This window comes from Phaethon aethereus, assembly GCF_964289735.1.
Source record: "Phaethon aethereus genome assembly, chromosome: 29".
Lineage (NCBI taxonomy): Eukaryota > Metazoa > Chordata > Aves > Phaethontiformes > Phaethontidae > Phaethon > Phaethon aethereus.
The window spans coordinates 3287955-3305890 of record NC_138605.1 but is presented as its reverse complement, the minus strand read 5'-3'; the positions used below and the strand labels follow the sequence as shown (position 1 = coordinate 3305890).

Sequence of the window (17936 nt, the reverse complement as noted above, 5' to 3'; positions counted from 1 at the left end):
TGCAGCCTGTCCACATCGCCACCCAGCCTTTGGGGTCCAAGAAGCTGCTTTTCCCATGCTAGGGTCCCACCTGTGGGCTGGCGCCGTTGGTGGTAGATGTGCAGTGCTCCTCCCTTGTCCACCCGCGTCACCACCTGGTACTCGGTGCTGTTGAAGCGGTTGACCCGGATGACGCTGGTTTTCTGCTGGGCGTTGGCATTGTCAGAGTTGGTGGCGTAGAGGTAGTTCTCAAAGACAGTTAGCCCATAGAGGTGTTCAATCTGGAAGGCACCGCGCAAGTATCCATGAAGAATTCAGGAGGAGACATGAGAACCCCGGCTCCAAGGCGTGTGAAGTCCCCGATCCTTGCCCCTGATCCCGCTCTACGACTCTCACCCCCACCTCATTTAGGGCATGAGATTAGGCTTGGCAGGTGGGTGCTGCAGGACCGGATGATGTTCAGCAGCTCATGCCTTTTCTTTGCTGGACCAGCAAAGTCAAGCCTGTGGACCAGTGCCCCACAGCAGGCCAAGCTCAGACATGCCTCTAGCACGCTGCCATAAGGCCACCCTGACCCTGACCTGCCTCTGGCCCCACTCACCAAGATGCCCTGGATGATGGTATGTCTGTTCTTGCCTTCGTAGTCCACCACCTCAATATAGTCCAGGTATGCATCAGCCCAGTACACCAGCCGGTTCACCAAGTCCAAGGTGATGCCGTGGGGGAAGACAATCTTGCTGTCCACCAGCTTGGTGCGGTTCTGCCCGTCCATGTCGCAACGCTCCACCTTGGGGATCTGCCCATAGTCGGTGAAGAACACTTTGCTGTGTGAGAAGGGCAAACGCAGGAGCTCAGAGCCTGGATGTCACGTTCAACCCCAAGAGAGGGAGGACACAGACACACAGCGCACGCTCATGCCTGCAGACACGGGCTTGCCCCCCTGGGCACAAGGGTGGCTGGGGTCCACGACAGTAACTCCCGGCCAGGGCCGGCCCAGGGTAGCTTCTCAGTGCCTGCATGGCCCAGCTGTGCCAAGGGCTGGCAGCGCCTGCCTGCACCTGCTGCCAGGCACGGCAGCTGAGGGAACTCAGAGGAGCCACAGCAACCTGGGCAGAGATGCTGAGACAGGTGGACAAAAGCTTCAATGAAGATTTGCTGGTGTCACCAGGAAGAGGTCCAGGGCCCTCCACCAGCAGACACGTTAAAACACAACCCGATAGATCTGTCTAGGTGCTGCGTGCCTGAGGGCCATCCCGCCTGCAGCAGTCGCTGCTGGCACAGCGCTTCCCAGGCACGGCGCAGCACAGAGCTGGGCCTTGGCACTGCTGCCCCGAGTGCCCGGGCCGTGCTCTGCTCTGCCCACCATGGCCTCAGCCACGCCAGCTCCCCACTCCCAGGGTCCAGCAGCTGCCGTGCGTGCCCCGAGCTGCTCCAGTGACTCAGTATCCCAGCTTGCACAGGATTTTGCAAAAGGCAGCTGCCTGAGAGTTGCCATCTGACCGCAGCACCCTTATAAATAGGCACAAGGGGAGCTGCTCGATCCATACAAGTATCTGACTGTTTTCGTTCCCAAAAGCCAGTGCAAAGCTGTAACCACACAGCCACGTGCTGGAAGCAGCAGCTTGTCCTGAGCCTGGCCAGGTCTGTCCTGCAGGACCGAGCACCAGAAAAGCCACTACTCAGGGCAGGCAGAGCGGGAAGCACCCCTCCAGAGAGGGTCTTCTGGACACAGCACGCAGGTACAGGAGACCCCACCAGCCGCAGACAGAAGGACCACACACGTGCCAACTGTCACAAAGAACACCTAATTAGAAGACCGGGCTCAGATGCTGACATTCCCCAGTGCCGCACCGGTCTGGCTCTGCTCCCACACAGGCGCCTGTCCCCAGTGCAGTGCCAGCTGAGCAGAGGCTCAGACTGCTCTGACCCACCCCTAAGGACCAAACCTTCATCTCCGAAACTGGCTGGTACCAGTGGGCTGCTTAAAATGGTACTGATGTGACTACCTTACAGCGCATGGTCCTGATTTCAGCTGAGGGATAGAAAATGCTGCAATGCACTCAGTGCTAAAGCCCAGAGGGGCCCTTGCTGCTGGGTGAGTCACTTCTCCAGCAGCATCCCTGCTACCCGCTTGAGTGCAGCAGCCGGACCCTCCTGGACCACTCCTCAAATCAGTGGTGCAGGTGCAGGCAGCAACACTGAGCCCTCCCACCCCCAAGCAGGACTCTTACCCCATAGCTGGGTCCAGCGCTATCCCCTTGGGGTTGTACAGCTCCAGGTCCAGCAGCGTAACGCAGGTGACTCCATTCTTGTTGCAGACAAAGATCCTGTCATCGATGTCATCGACGAAGTAGAAGTTGCCCGTGAGCCAGTCAATAGCCATCTGCTCCACATCTAGGCCGTGGGAGAGGCGGCGTGAGGAGAGGTTAGGCAGGCAGGGAGGCAGGAGCCCTACCCGTGCCCGTGGTCTCCGACCGCTTCCCAGCCCACCAGACGTCTCAAGCACAAACGCAGCTGAGAAGTGAGGCTGTGTGAGCCACAAAGGAGCTGTGATTTGCACTGTACCAGCAACCTGGCCCTGGCACCCTGTGTGGATCAACACCGCAACCCATCCTCTCCTCCCGAGGGAGATGGGACCTGCCACCAGCCAGGAAGCCCAGCTGCAAGCAGCAGCACTTTCAGAGACATCACACGCAGCCGGGAAAGCATCCCCACAGGAACACCGGCCCGAGCAGGGGGAAGGCTCTGTGAGACGGGCACTGGGGCAGGGAGGAGGCAAAGTCAGCTCCTGGAGAGCCGAGTAGCAGAGAGGGGGAAGAGGCTCAGAGTGCAGCATCAGGGCGGCAAATGTCTGCCGAACCCGTGCTCACGGCAGCGCAGGGAGGGACCGCGGCAGCTGGGGGCCGTAGGTAGAGCCCCGCGCGGGTGAGGCGGCACAGGCAGACCGGGCAGTGCTCATCCAGAGCTGCAAGGACGCCCCGAGCCCTGAAGCAGGTGAGAGACCGCATCTGGCATGCGGCGCTTAAGTATTTAATTAAATCAGTGAAAGCCTGTTAAATCGGATAAACCCAATGCACCTGAATTCCTTCCTTGCAATCAGGTCAGCGCCCGCCCGCCCTCCGCCCCCCCTGCCAGCCCCAGGCCAGAGGCTGGGGTGAGGGGCTGCAGCTCCCAGAGGTTCTGTGAGATGCCAAGTACTTCGGAGGCTTATCGTTTCTGTTAGAGCCGCCCAAGACCCCACACCACCTGCCTCACAGCAGGCATGGGCAAGGCAAAGCAGGGCTGGGAGCAACAGCAGCCCCACAGCCCCACCACCCCGAGGACATCGGGACCCAGACAGCCCCGGAGGAGCAGGGCCAGACGCTGCTGAATTATTAACCAGAGCAGAAGCTCGGGAGCACAGAGGGAGGGGAGACATGAATCAAGCCAGGACGTTTTGCAACGGACTGCACTGCCCCTGCTCGCAGGATTCGGCCTGATGATATCAAGCCCTTCCCTGCTGTAGCACCACAAAGCGCTGCCTGGATTTTGATGAGACCCAACGGACGAGCACCCCGTGGTTTAAGGGTGCCCTGTCTGAGCACAAACCCAAGCCCCAAGTCCCGGAGTTATCCAGGCCAGCTTGCTCGCATGCCTCCACTGAGCATTTTGTGTCAAGGCCCTGGCGACGGGGACGTCCTGCCAGCAGCGATGGCCGGCTGGTGACCCACCACCCTCCCCTCCGGAACGGTGAGGCTGCGGCGCCTGCAGCCACCACCCAGTATGATGCATCTTGTAAAAACAAGTGGAAACAGCCAGAGCCAAGGAATTAGCATCAAACCAGCCTAACCAAAGGCCCACACAGGGCTCCTGCTGCGCTGCCCAACGTGCCAGACCTGGTGGTGGGGCTGGGGCAAAGTCGGGGCTCCTGGTCCAGCCGGGGCCCCTGCCCCCCCCAACCTGGCTCCTGGGTGCCCGCTGGTGATAGAGGTTTTCATGCTGAGCGAAAACCACCCAAAAAGGTGCACAGGGGTGGCACAGGGCCCACACTCTGCCTCCGAGATGGGGCTGCCTGAGTCACGCTGCTTGGAGCGGCGCCTGCCCTCCCACCCCCCTGCACCCCCCAGCCCCAATTCAGCCCTGACAAGGGGCGGGGGCGGCAAAGCCACACACACACGCAGCCTTGCTTGGGCGAGAAACACTTCAGCAAAGGGATGTGCAAGCATTCCCCAAAAAAGCAGGTCTTGGCTGGCGCCTGCGCGGCTGAGTCAGAGTCACAGGACCAGGGGAGCGATCCAAGCAGGGGCGGACGGGGAGCGCCCGGTGGGACGGCACGGAGGCCCTCACCCCCCGCACAGGGGCACGGACCCCCTCGGCCACGGGCTTTGCTTTCCCTCACTGCTTTCCTCCTGGAGGGGGGCCAGCCATCGCCACCCTGTCGCCAGCGCTCGCCCACACCTCCTTCCCCGTTGCTCTCCCCCAAAGCCCCGGCATCGCGGGGCCGCCGCCACTTCACCAGCCGCATCCCCCTGAGCTGGAGCCTTGTCCACCCGTCCAACGGGGGGAAGTTCACCAACACGGCACTCGAAGGCTAAACAGGAATCAGAAGGGAAAATGGCCAAAACAAGCTATGGCTTTCCAGCCGCTCACTTCCTGGGGCCCGCAGCTTCCCTCAGGCTGTTTCTGCAACGGTCGCCTCTCCCCGTCGGAGGAGAGGGTCCTGGTCCTCCCGGGGGTCTCCCAGACAGGCCCCAGCTCTGAGCAGGGCAGCGCTGCGCTGGGCAGCTGGGGGTGATGCAAGCACTTGCTCTTCTCCCAGGGTGTATTTTTGCAGCTGGAAAGCATTACCCTCCTCAAAGGCTTTTGTTTTTCAGCTTGCTCCTTCTCTCCCTGCCCGCCATCCTCCCCCCTCCTTCGCAGGAATCAGTTTTTATTATTATTATTTTCAGCTCTTTCTTTTAGCCTCAACTAAACCTGGATTTCCTCTTGAACTTTCAGTAGAAGCTCTTTTAGCAAATGTCTATTTTTAACCCCTCGTGTTAGCCCGCAGAGAGCTCTCCCCCCACTCACCACTTGGCTTTGGGAGAGGGGAGGAGTGAGGGACGTGGCCTCTCCCCCCGCAGCAGGACAGCTGATGCCCAGGGAAGGTGTGCCACGGCCACCCATGACCGGCAGGACAAGTGCAAGGACCCAGCTCAGGGGCACCAGCAGGGACCAGCCTGGCCCTCTTGTGAACAACTTGCATGGAAGGAAGGAGCCTGGGGCAGCACCCGCCCCTCTCCTTCTGCCCACAGCTCCCAGCAGTGGAGGGGAGCTGGCTGGCGGGTGCATCCTTCCCACCAATTCCCATCCCAGAGTCAAGTCTTCCTCCTTGCTCAACCATTGCTGGGCGTTGCAAGCAATTGCAACACGCAAAACTAATTTCCCAAGATTTATTTATTTGCTAGTTTGAAAACGAGCTTGTGGGGGCAGAGAACAGGGAATGTCAACTTTAAAGTCTCTTCCTGGAAGAAGCTAACCAACCTCATCAGGCCAGTGAGCCATGGTCCATACCAGCCAGCCCTGGCCAGGAACACTGCTGGTTGAAGTGGGCTTTGACTTCCTTGACACTCTTCCTTGTGGAGAGAGGGCAGACGAAGGGAGGACAGAGGGGAGAGGGAGCACCAAGAAGTTCATCAGCGTGCAAGTGGCACGTTGCTCAACAAGGGCAGGCTGGCAACTTCAGCAAACTCCGAAACACACCCCGCACAGATGTTTCCTGGTTTCACACTCAACATGAACAGAGTGACCCTGACCAAGCTTTTGCTGAAGTTCCTGCCACAAAATAATCTATGTCACACTGTGCTTGGATTTTCCCTTTTCCTTCTCATGGCCACCAGTGGAAGAAGCTGAAGCAGCCCCTGGGGCCAACAGGCCCTGAGGAGCCACCACTGGGGCCAGCTGGCCAGAGGAGAAGGCTCCCACGTGTGACTTCCAGCTCAGACTCCTCCGACACTGGGCTGAGACCTGTTGCGGCACTACCAGGGCACACTCGGCAAGAGCAACTGCCCCAAGAGGCAGCAGAAACTTCTAGCCTCCACCCAGGAAGTTCTTGGCCCCATAAACTCTCACAAGTCTTCCCCAGACACTCTCAGCAATAACCTTTACCCCCCCAATTCCACCTTCGTCCTGTGCTTGATGGGGCTGGGAGCAACTCATCCCACTCGAAGAGGTCCTTGGCACAGGTGGGTCATCAAATCAATGACTGTCCACAGGAGCTCCTGCCAGAGGTTCTCCCTCCCTTAACCCAAGCCACGGAGCATCTGATTTACCCCACAAACAATCAAGCACCGCAAGGCTGTGGGTTTTTTGGGGAACGAGCTTTGCTGACCCAGCACATAACTTTCCTCTGCATGAATCAGTTGTTGTGCAGTCTGCAAATATATCAATTGTGGCCTGACACAAGGAGGAAGGAAACGCGCAATATTCTCTCAGACTAAAACATGGATTTCGACACAGTTCTGAAACAGCTGCAATTAAGATGTGTGCAGCTCAGCAGCTCACTCAGACTCTTGCACAGTTAAGCGTTGAAGAAGAGAAACCACCTATAGTGGTGAAGGCGCAAAGAGCTTGGAAATGAGTGCTCTGTGCTGCAGCAGTCTGGAAGAAATCCTGCTTCTCCATTACTCCTAAAGGGAGCACTCCCCATGGGGTGTCTGGATCAGGCAGGGCAGGGACACTGGTCAGGAGAGGTCCAAGCTCTGCTGGGAACCCTCCTTGCAAAACTCCCCTTTGAAGCAGCTGAAAACATTACTGCTTCCCAATGCCAGGCTCAGAGGTCTGTCACCAAAGGTCCTTGCTCCCCGTTCTGCTGAGGTGCATTTTCACCCTTGCCCCAGCACACGGGATAGATAAAAGAGCTGGACTGAGCTCCGCTGCTGACATTTGCACGTTGCTTTTACATCAAGAATATTTACATCCAACTGCATCTACTAAGAACAGCCCACATTTTTTGCTTCAGCTACGGCGGATCAGACCTAACACAAGTCCCAGCAGTGAACGAGTGCCTAAGGCACTCGGGCTGCAGTGGCCAGCCGCAGAGAAGTGTGCACAGATAACCACGCAGCCCACGGCCCAAGCAGGCACCGCACCAGAACTGCCTCTCTGCGCTGCATGGGAAGCGGAGAAGCCGCCCGGAGAGCAGCCTCCCAGGGCAGTCGGTGCTGCATCCTCCTGCTCCCGGCAAAACCCATGCGAGCCCAAGGGGCGAGGGGGGGACCGCATCCCACTCGCCACCCAGCGAGAAGCCCAGGAGGCGGCCACGCTACATGCCCCGTGGCACCGGGCGCGCCAACGACACGCAGCTGCTGTGTAAAAAAGCTTGGAAAAGTTGCCGAATGTTTCAGTTCAAAAACGCTTCCAGAAGAGGAACGGAAGCTCGTCAGGAATGCAGTCCCCAGGGCTCCTCAAATACATTGGTTTCCTACTTTCCTTTTTATAGGGAATGATCCGTTTGATACATTTACATAATACCATAATCTGGAGGAATTTCTGTCTCTTCCCTCCACAGACATCCTCTCCCCCAGAGAACAAGACCGTCTCTGTAACAGCAACATGCTCCATGGATAAACACTGCTCCTGGGGACAATTTTCCTTAATTAGAAGTATGTTAACAGGACAGGCATGAAGACAAACTCCAGCCCCAAAGGGCGCTGGCCACGGGATGGACAGGCACCTCACGCCCCTCGAGGGTCCGGCACAGCCCCCCTCCCCGGCTCCTGGGAACAGACATCTCCTTGTGCGAGGAGCCGCCACCTCGGGCCTCGCTGCCAGCTCCAAGGCGGGGAGGAGGGGACTGCAGACGGGACAGACAGCGGCACGCACAGCCACCGCCATCGCGTCAGCCTTGTTTCCTTAGAAAACCGGGCTAAAAAATAAATACGTTTAAAACCCCCTCTGTTAAGCTGTTTAGCTCAGAGGAGGAACCGCTGGGTGGAAGCCGGTGGCCTGCGTCCAGGACGTCTAACTCGGTATTCAGAAGAACCCTTACGGTCTCTGCGCGCACACGCGCCCACACAAGCCAAATACTCCCCGGGAGGTAGAGCTGGCCCCCCCGCGGCTGCATGGCCCCCAGTCACCGGGGCGCTGCGGAAGCAGAGCCCCAGCCCGGCCGCCCCGGGGGCCGGCGCAGCGACCGCCAGCTGACAGAAGATGCCAGGGCACTGCCCAGCCCCCGGCCCCCACCGTGCCCGGGTCTCCCGCGACCGGCGCAGCATCGCAGCCGCGTCCCCGGGGAAACGCTCGGGGGCCACCGGCACCTCTCCGGCACCAGGCACAGCCCCAGGCCGACACAGCCTCCAGCTTCCCGGAGTGGGGACACCCTGGGCAGCATCCTGTCACCTTCCTGCCAGACAGCTCGTGCCTCCTCCCCGGTCCCAAACCTGCCCCCCTCCCCACAGCTGGGGTCAGCCCTGCAGCATGCCTGCACGAGCCCAGCTACGGCACCAGAGGTGGGAAGAACAGAAACAGAGATGGAGCTTGCTTCATCTCAGCTGTGTGGAGGGCAGCCAAGGGACCGCTAATTACTCTGCCTTAATGAGGCCATTCCAGGGGCAAAAATATTCAGCAGAGGCCGATGGAGGGACAGGGTGCTTGGCTTCCTTCTGGGTGAAAGGAGAGACACAGGTTCGATGGGAACCCACGGAACTGCTGTCAGGATGATTTTGGGGGTGGGGGGACAAGAAAGCAAAAATGGGGCCAATCTGGGCAGAGGTGATCCCGGCAGGGCTTGGGCACAGAGTGGTGAACCGGGCACAAGCACGGCAGGCAGTGGTGCGGGACAGACAGACAGATGTGTGCAGGGATAGGCACTCCTGTCCATCTGAAATCAAACGCGTCCCTGTGCACAAGAGGACCCCAATTACCCAGGACATTCATTTCACCCTTTCGTCTCCAGCAATGTGGGAAGGCAGCTCACCCCAAGCTCAACACCTCGGGGCTGGCCAGAGATGGACAGGGGAGCAGCCCAGGGAGAGCGGCTTTCACCACGGGGGGACACAACTGCACGGGGCTCCTCCATCCCAGGAAGGGAGAGGCAGAGAAGACCCTTCCCCGCTGAACCACCACAGCCGGGGCGACTGGGGCAGCCACCAGGAAAGGAGACAGCAGCTCAGGCAACAGATCTAACCAAGCCCGAGCACCGCAGAGCCGTCCCCTCCTGGCGTGGGGATGCTCTTGCCCTCAGACTGCTTGGCAAACCTTGGAGAGGAACAGAACCCACCCCAGCCCAGCTAACCCCGCTCTGGGGTCTTGGTCCTGTCAGGGACTTTATCCCTGTCTCACACATGGGGCAACACCAAGGGGTGATTAAAGCCAGAGGTGTCAGGCAGAGCCAAAGAGTGGTCCCGAGTATCTCCGTGGCAGATCTGCCTCCAGGCTGAACAGAGGCCGGTGGGGACAGTTAACAGACTGATTAAAATCATCGCACCTTCCAACACAGAGAGCTGATGCGCTGGTGTGAGCACACTGGCCCCAGACACTGCACCCACACCCCTTGCTCTTGTGCTTCGCTGCTATGAGAACAGACATAAACAGTTAAAAAAAGGAATCAGCAGATGAAATTACCAATCATCCTGCTTTCTTGCCAAGTAAGTTCACATCGGAGCCTCTTTCTTGGCTAGGATGAGGCAGCAAGGAAGAAAAATAGCTTTCCATGCGAAGTGGGGAAAGAAATGTACTTGGATTCCTCTGCAGAGCAACATCTCTCTGAAATCAATTTGTCCCAAACCCTACAGCTCTTCTGCTTATTGGCAACAGGACAGGTCATTATGAGTAACAGGGCTGAAATGGAGTCAATGAAAACAACCTCCTAGACATGCTTGTTTAGATAGATGCTGCCCAGGAAGGTATTTTAATAATGGCCAGATTGCTATCGTTTAGGGTTTATAATGCACTCGGGATCAAATGTCCTGATATTTCAAACCCCTTCCTGGGGGCTTGTTTTATAAAAGAAAAAGAAAACAACAAACCTTGAAACAAGAAATAATAAATCAAGGAACCTCCACAGCCCTTTCCCAGCAGCCCTGGACACGTCCTGCCGAGCAGCTGACATTCCTGCCCGCTCCGCCTGGGAGCCGGCCGCAATCCCCACACCAGCAGCGCCGCAGCAAAGCCAGCACAGCCCCGGCTCCGTTACTGCGGGACGTCAGCGCACCTGCAGCCATCGCCCCGCGCTGGGGGAGAACCAAAGCTCCAGGCATCTGGGCTTCTGGGGCCGTGAATTAGCAGTACTGGCACCAGCAACCTTCCAGCACAATAAATGCATTCAGCGAAACCCTGGCACCACAGAGATGCCGGTTCTGACCATGCAAAAAGTCATGAGTCGGCCGAGAAAGGGGAAAAAGAAAGAGAAAGAACAGGGGAAGGGGAGCCGCCAGGAGACCCACTGAGAAACCCAGGTTTCGGTCTCCTGACACATGTTCTCTAGTATTTTTCCATAGTAAAATCAAAGAACTCCTGCCTTTTCCCGAAATCCAAGTATCACTCGATCACACCACGCTGGAGCCAAGGCTTTAAGGCCACCATCGCAGCACTTGCACAAATGCCACAGCGGCCGAGAGGCGGCTGGCACGGGGTCAAGCTGCTGCCAATTAACGGTACCCTCTTAAGGAGGGCTCCCCGCGGGGCCGTGCACCCGACCCACTCTCACCCCCAGAGCCCCCTGTGCACGCTGCGGGGAGGCGTTACCACCCTCCTTATCACCGGTGGGGACCAGGGGCACAAATCTGATTTAAGGTCGCATAAACCCGATCGCAGACTGGAGCGCTGCTCCCCTCGCCCCTCTCCGTCCCAGCCCCGGGGTCCGAGGCAGAGCTCCGGGGTTTGCCCAGGAAGCTGCGCTGGGCCACGTGCTCCCCAGCGGCCAGCCCTGGGACGAGGGGGCACGGGCAGCGAGCCGAGCTGGGCGGCAAGGAGAGCTGGCATGGCGGCAGCCTCCAGCCAGGCCACAGGACGCAGCAAGCTTTCTGTACACGTTCAGCTCAGCAGAAATGGTGGCAGGACAGTTACAATCCACGTAACTGCCACCCCAGACGGGACCCGCTGCTTCCCCGGCACAGAGTTCGGCTGTGGACAGGCCAGCGTCCAGGCAGGAGCCGCCTGGCCCCAGCCTTGCCCCGGCAGGACCCACACCGTGCCCCTGCCTCTGCCCGGGTGCCCGAGCAGCTCGGGCAGCGCTTGCTGGGAGGTGGGCAGCACTGACTCAGGGGCCGCCCGGACGGGGGGGCTGAACAGCACAAGGGCCCGGAAGCAGATTGATTTTTGTTTTTTTTTTTGGAGTGTTGTTTTGCTTTGAAATTCTTTGGAAGCCCAACTCCAAACAAACGAGAACATTGTCTTGGGAAACACGTGGAGGCTAGGATCTGCTTGAGAAAACCCACGGGATCAGAAAGTCCACAGTGGTCAGGGATTAGCCACTGAGCAAGGTGGGTCCGCAGGGACCGGCAGCAGCCCCCTGCCAGGCACAGGCAGGGCGGGGGCAGCTCCTCTCCTTCGCCTGTATGCGAGTGCTGTCACTTCAGAGCACAGCCTGCCCTGGTCCCCAGCTGCCCCCAGCCCCGCACAGGCAGCGAGGCTGGGTCTGGAGGGGTCCAGGCCGACGGGGGCTGCAGGGGCTGGGGGTTTCATGAGGAACCTGCCCTGTGCCGCCCCGCTTGCAGCGCCCCGAGTGCTGGCAGAGCAAAGCCTCCGCGCACGCTGAAGAGCGGCTGTCCCCCCCCGCAGACGCGCGCCTCTGTCCTTCAGCGCGAGCGGACGTGCAATGCCTGCCAGGGTGCTCCCCGGTCAGAAACAACACTGGGTTTTCACACAGAGCAGAGAGGAGGGAGAGCAGAAGGGAGGAAGGACGAGACAAGTTCCCCTTGTTGCAATTCCACGTTGGCAGGAAGGACGAGCCCTCCCCTGCGCCGCTCCCGCACCACTGCGTACGTGCTCGTGCCCCATCCTCCTGGCGGGGCTGAGCCCGGAGGGGCTCCGGCGGGTGCTCAGCAGCCAGGGAGCAGCCCCAAGGGAAGCCGAGCGCCAGGGGCTGGGCGGGAAAGTGCCACCTCCGAGTTCCCTGCGGGGATGGGAACAGGCTGGACTCCTGCCCGGTGAGGGGCCACGCCATCCCCACGCCTGCCTGCAGCGGGTTCGGCTGCTCTGCGGCACTAGCTGGGGGCTGCCTCAGCTGCACAACGTGGCCGCTGGCACCACCACCGCGCCCCACCTCCATGCCGGAGAGGTGCCCAGGGCTTCCCAGCCGCTGCAGTCGGCTCCGACTGGTGGCGGAGAGAAATAATTCAATCCCAACATGAGGTGCCTTTTTGGGGTTTTGTAAGAGAAATAGATGGAAGACTTCGCCAGCCTCTGATTTTTAGTGTGTCCCTGGAAAAAGACCTGGAGGTAGGGAACCGGCCAGCTCAGATCAACTGAGAAAATCACCGCCTTTGAAAAATGTCCATGGACAGCGTGTATTTGGGAACCAATGGACAGTCACCATGAAAAAGTGCACCGGTACTCATGACTGCAGACAGAAAAAAGGGTTTAGCAGTACAAGGACCAGAGGAAAAGCAAAGTTTCAGGCTCTTGCCAAGCCCCGTTAATAGCATTCATTTAACACATCTCCCGCAACACAAGTGACGCTAATCTCTCTGCAGAAAGGGAGCGGGGACAGAAAGGCAGGGAAGCAGGGCTGCTCTCAGAGCTGGGCTGCGACATCTCACCAGCCCAGACCTACCCCTGACAGCTGGGGGCTGCTAATTTCCAGCCCTTCAGCATCAGTCCTCCCTCATCACATGCCAGCTCAAGCCCCATTAGCAGCAGGCACCAGGCAAGCCCGACTCCTGCTGTTAGCAGATAATGCCATAAAGAAGCAAATAAAGAGGGAAACCACTAATTGGATTCACAGGTCTCTCCAGTGTCCTGACAGAGAGGAGTGGGGGAGTGACATTATCTCCTCATCACACACCACACACACACACCCACCCCCCCACCCACCCACCCACCCACCCCACCCCACCCCCCCCCCCCCCCCCGCCCCAGCATCGGACCCAGGCCTGGGGAAAACTCCTTTTTCCAACTTGTTTGTGCTCATGAATAAACCCTGCCCCGTGAGGACAATTCCCCCGGGCCCGTGTCTCCAACCCACGGCAGCAGCCCAGGCGAGGCCGCGCAGGCAGGAACGCAGCCCCGCGCCGGCAGCTGCTGGCCGAATACAGTGCAGAGCCACAGAGCAAAACCCTGTAAGGACTGTTCCCTGGGAAACAGGAATAAAAAGCAACTGGAGCCGCGTAGCCAACAAGCAGCTCGAGGCAGCCCTGCTCCAACCCCCTCTGCGTCCCAGCCTGCCACAAACGGCACCCAGAGCACCCGCCGAGACGCATCCCCACCACAGGTCTCTGCCACCGTGCCCAGGAGAGGGCGGAGGCAGCAGCTCAGAGACGGTTAATGGAGGGGGTGAACGGAGGCCCTTCATCACACCCTCCTCGGGCAGGAGGAGGATCCGCTGGGAGACGCACAGGAGCTGTGTTCTCACTCCTTCTGAGGTACGCTGGATCGTTTACTGCTAATGCAGAGCTTCCAGACGGCACGCATCTGTCCAGGCAGCTCATACCCACCAGAACGCAGTCTGCAAGGAAGGAGGCTAATGGCACGACCGCACCACGAGCCCACGCCTTGGGGCTGAAAATAATCAGTGCCCAAGTGTGTGGTTGTGCTCCACAGCCCAAACCTGAGGCCACTTCACACCGGAGGAGGGACCCCTTTGCAGCTCCTCGCAGGGACCATGGGCAGGAGCTGCTGGTCCGCCCTTCCCTGCGGATGGGAATGCCTCCTTCATCCCGGGGCACGGGCAGGTGCTTTCCCGTCCAGCTGAATTCCCCTCCTCCCACCCTGAGCTATCGCAACCGATCAGGAGGCCAAGCAAAGCAAGGCACCTTTTCTTGTTTGGACTTGAACACGCTCTTATTACGAGCTCCCTTCGCCTCCTGACCATAATTTAAAGGTCGTGTCCCAGATTAACTTCCTGGAGCTGGAGCAGCTCAGACAACTGCCCCAAAAGCCTGCCAGGCCTACGACCTCATCTGGGTATGGCAGAGGGGCCGCGGTCAGCGCTGCAGGTCCTGATCCTGCACTGACACCTCACTTGCTCTTGGTCAGGGTGGTTGCTCCTCCTGCAGCCACCTCGGTTCACGAGCCAGGTCACCGATCCCTGGGGCGGCTGCACCCTCAGCCTCGTGCCGTCCAGAGCCAGGAGAAGGAGCCCCAGAAAGCTCAGGACTCTCCCAGTGTGGGGAGCCAGCCGCAAAAAGGTACCCGGGCTGACTTCAGGAACACCCTGAAGTCTCCCACCCAAATCCCAGCGGTTCTCCTTCCCCTGGGCTGACCCACAGCTCACGTGCCACCCACAAACTGTGGCCTCTGCTGCAACTCCCAGCGGCAGGAAATTGCAATGTTAAAACGGAGCTTGATGGGAAGAAAAAGTGCACAGCAGAGCTTTACACCGTGCTGCTCTCTGCGCCTCCGGTGAGCTACGGGGAGACCAAACTCAGCCCGAGGAAGCCTTAAGAGAGAAGCCAGAAGGAGCGTGTAAAAGTAGACCTCCTTAAACCATTGCGGGGGGAGCAGAGAGCAGAGCTGAGCCCTGTCCTGCCTAATTCCAGGCTATCGCCTGCAAGAGCAAAGGGTGAGGCCTCTCCCTAAAAATACACACTGCCCTAAAAATACACAGTGCAAGCTTAAATTAACTGTGCCGCACACACCCTCGGCAGGGCGCAGCGGCCGGAGCCTGCTGAGCCCCAGCCCCAACGCGGCCGGAGGGGCGGCAGCGGCCTGTGGGTCCCTGGCTCACACCACACGCCTCAGCCAGGGCTTCGGCCAGTTCCCCCTCGGCAGCCGAGCACCGCAGCATTGCCCTCAGCAGAGAAACGCCCTCAGCTCCGAGATCCACCCAAGACCTTTACTCGTTTGCAAAAATCAGTTCATACATGTTCGTCTAATTTGCTAGCTGTTGCTCATCACATAACAACACCCGCCTCTCTGCGGAAGAAGGGGATCCCTGTTCCTTCAGGCACCGCACAGAGTCTCCCCTGGTAGCACCTCTACCTTCAGGAGGCAAAAGACAGTGGGAGGATGATGCCAAGGAAGCTGAGGGCTGCAAAGCCTGACGGAGACGCACTGCAAACGCCAGATACCCCTAATCCCACACCCTGACTGACTTGGTCTGTGGTTTCAAAGGATAAAATCAGCGACAGTACAACACCGGGAGCAGTTTCCCACAATCCAGCTGTAGGACTATGGCACCCCCGCCACCTCCCCCCTCAGGAGGACCCCACCAACCCCACTGCTCTGCACAGGAGAAAGGTGCCTGGAAGCCCATGGCTTCTGCCAGGACCCCTCGCTGGGCAGCGAGCACACAGGCCTGAGTCAAAGAACACCAAAATCCCAGCAAGTAACTCTCGTTCCCATTCTGGCTGCTGAACTGGGAACCAGCAAGCCCAAACAGGAGACGGAGCTGTAACCATACTCATTATGGCTGGGAAGACACAAGCGGAATGAAACCGCCATCCGCCACTCAAGGCGGTGACTCACGCGGCCGCCCAACGGAGGCACTTTTTGGTCGGGGTTTTGTTCTCAGTCACTACTTGGGGTGGGGACCCACACCTGGTTTCGCCAGGGGAACACGGGGCAAAAACCAAAAGATGAAGCAACGAGAACTGCCAGACCCGAACCCGCTATGCAGGTACCATCTCCGCTCCTCGCTGTATCACGTTTCCTCATATACTCACACAAAGAAACCACAAAAGTTGCTAGAAATAATAAGAGAGAAGGAAAAGGAAAGCCAAAAGCTACATTTGTGCTGAAGCCTCAGTGCCTGGCCCCACAGAAAGCTGCCTCCTACCAAAATACACCCCTGCTGCACCCGCTGCTGGCTGGGGATGCTCAGGCTGTCAAGAGGAGATGGGCACTGGGGAGCAAGGTCCAAAGGAGAGGAGGCACTCACGGTGTAGGCTGAGGGAGATGTTGATGGAGCGCTCTTCCACAAAGCCCTTCAGGTTGGGAATCTTGGCACACTTGAGGATGGTCTGGGAGGCACTGTCGCCCACGTGAACCCAGCACACCGTGTCTTCAATGTAGTTGAAGTCCATGGCTGTGGTCTGCTTGGCGCTGGTGGGGGTGATGTTGGGCACAGGGGCTCCGCTCAGGTAGGTGGCCAGGATGTTCTGGGAATTGGCGATGAGCAGCACGGGAGGACGGTCCACAGGCTCTGGCAGGGAAAGGAGGGGAGAAGGTGGTCATGGCAGAGCACCCAAAGCCCATGGCTGCAACGCCGTACCAGCCTGCAGCTGAGCCCTTCTGCTCCAGTGAAAAGACGACTGTGACGTACAGCCCAACACGGGCAAGGAGGTGGTAGTGCAAGACAGCCTTCAGGGAAGAGCACCCTGAAGTGAAGAACCAGGGGCACACATATGGCAGAAGGCCACGGTTTGCGGAGCTGCCCAGAAGCAACATGCTCCTCCTATCAAGGACCTCACCGTTCTTGGCTTTGCAGGATCTGTTATCAGGCTGCAAGAGATATCCTTCAACACAACTGCACGTGTAGGAGCCCTCCGTGTTGGTGCATGTCTGGCTGCAGGTCCCGTAGACGGTGCATTCATCGAAGTCTGGAAAAGAAGGCAAAAACCCCAAGGCTTGGACTAGCAGACATCTCTCCTTCACTGCCTTAAGAGGGAACGAGGGCTCCCCTTTTTCTCCAAGGCAGAGCTGCCGGGGAGGATACGATCCCCAAGCCAAAGGGACAGTCACAACGGCCTCCTGAGGAAGGGGCACACCTGCGGGCAGCCCCCAGCTTTCTGCTCCAGCATCAACCGCAAGGCAGCAAAAGCACAATCCCTGCCTCACAGCCAAGCCTTTTCGAGGCCTAATTATCCACTGCCCCTCCCCGCCACTCTGCAAAATCTGCACCTAAATTTCCAGCCTGAATTTCTCTAATCTTCAGCTTCCAAACCCCCGGCTCACACACTGCTTGTGCTTCTGCTAGAGGCAGAAGCGCCCCACCGGAGCGCTCTTGCCCCCAGAGGTGCTCCTGCAGGAGCTGATAAAGGGCCCTTCCACCTCTGCTCAGGCAAATGAAAGAGATGGAGCCGCCGCAGCCTCTCACTTCCAGACTTCTTTCCAGGCATCGCATCGATCTCATCACCCTTCGATGACCCCCTCCTATTTTCCAGCATCCTCTCTCGAGACACGGACACCAGGAGCACATACAGGCCCAGCGATGGCCCCTGACCACAGACACAAAGGCAAAGCCTTTTCCTTACCCCCTCCCAACATTCCGCACTCGGCTTTCCGTAGCTGCCTCCACTTAGCGGCCCCACAGCGGGGGCAGAGGGGAGGCAGAGTCCTGTCCTGTCGGCCCCCCGTGTTCCCCCCGAAGGTCAGGGTCTGCCGATCCCCAAGTCCCTTTGGCCGCCTGGCCAAGCCCCGGCACTGCTGCCGAGACAGCATTGTCGGCCACAGCCCAGAGGAGCCGCCGGCGCCCTGCCGGGGGCGATGGCTCTGCCCACCGCGTACCAACCTTTGCAGCTCCTCCTGTCCTCAGCCAGCTGGAAGGAGTTGTTGCAGTAGCAGGCTGGGCCGCTCAGCGTCGGCACGCAGTGGTGCTGGCAGGCCAGGGCCGTGCAGTTTGCCAGTTGTTCTGAGGAGACAGGGAAGATGGAGGAGAGAGGATGTCACCGACGCGCAAGCAGGGACGCTCAGGTGAGGAACCGGATGGGTGCTCGGGCCCCAGTGCCGGGGAAGGGGACCCCCAGACACCCACCAGGCGTTGTTGGGGGCCTCCAAGCTGTGCCCCTGCTCCCTGGTGGGAAGGGAAGGACTGAGACCCTCAGCAGAAGGAGGGGAGGCCATAACGGATACATGGCTGTTCCAAGAGAGGGGGGTCTGAGCAGCCCCAGCCGTCCCCC

General features: G+C 59.1%; 1 protein-coding gene across 1 annotated transcript in view; it reads right to left on the bottom strand.

Annotated features, from left to right (window-relative positions):
- The window catches only part of LRP1 (LDL receptor related protein 1), a gene marked incomplete at its 5' end in the record, with an annotated part of 91305 nt that overhangs the window by 46127 nt on the left and 27242 nt on the right, over positions 1-17936 (bottom strand). Inside the window, 6 exons of the mRNA XM_082011773.1 lie at positions 71-260; positions 581-803; positions 2211-2373; positions 15977-16240; positions 16509-16637; positions 17549-17668. Coding sequence (XP_081867899.1) covers positions 71-260; positions 581-803; positions 2211-2373; positions 15977-16240; positions 16509-16637; positions 17549-17668 — 1089 coding nt within the window. The remainder of the gene's footprint in view (positions 1-70; positions 261-580; positions 804-2210; positions 2374-15976; positions 16241-16508; positions 16638-17548; positions 17669-17936) is intronic.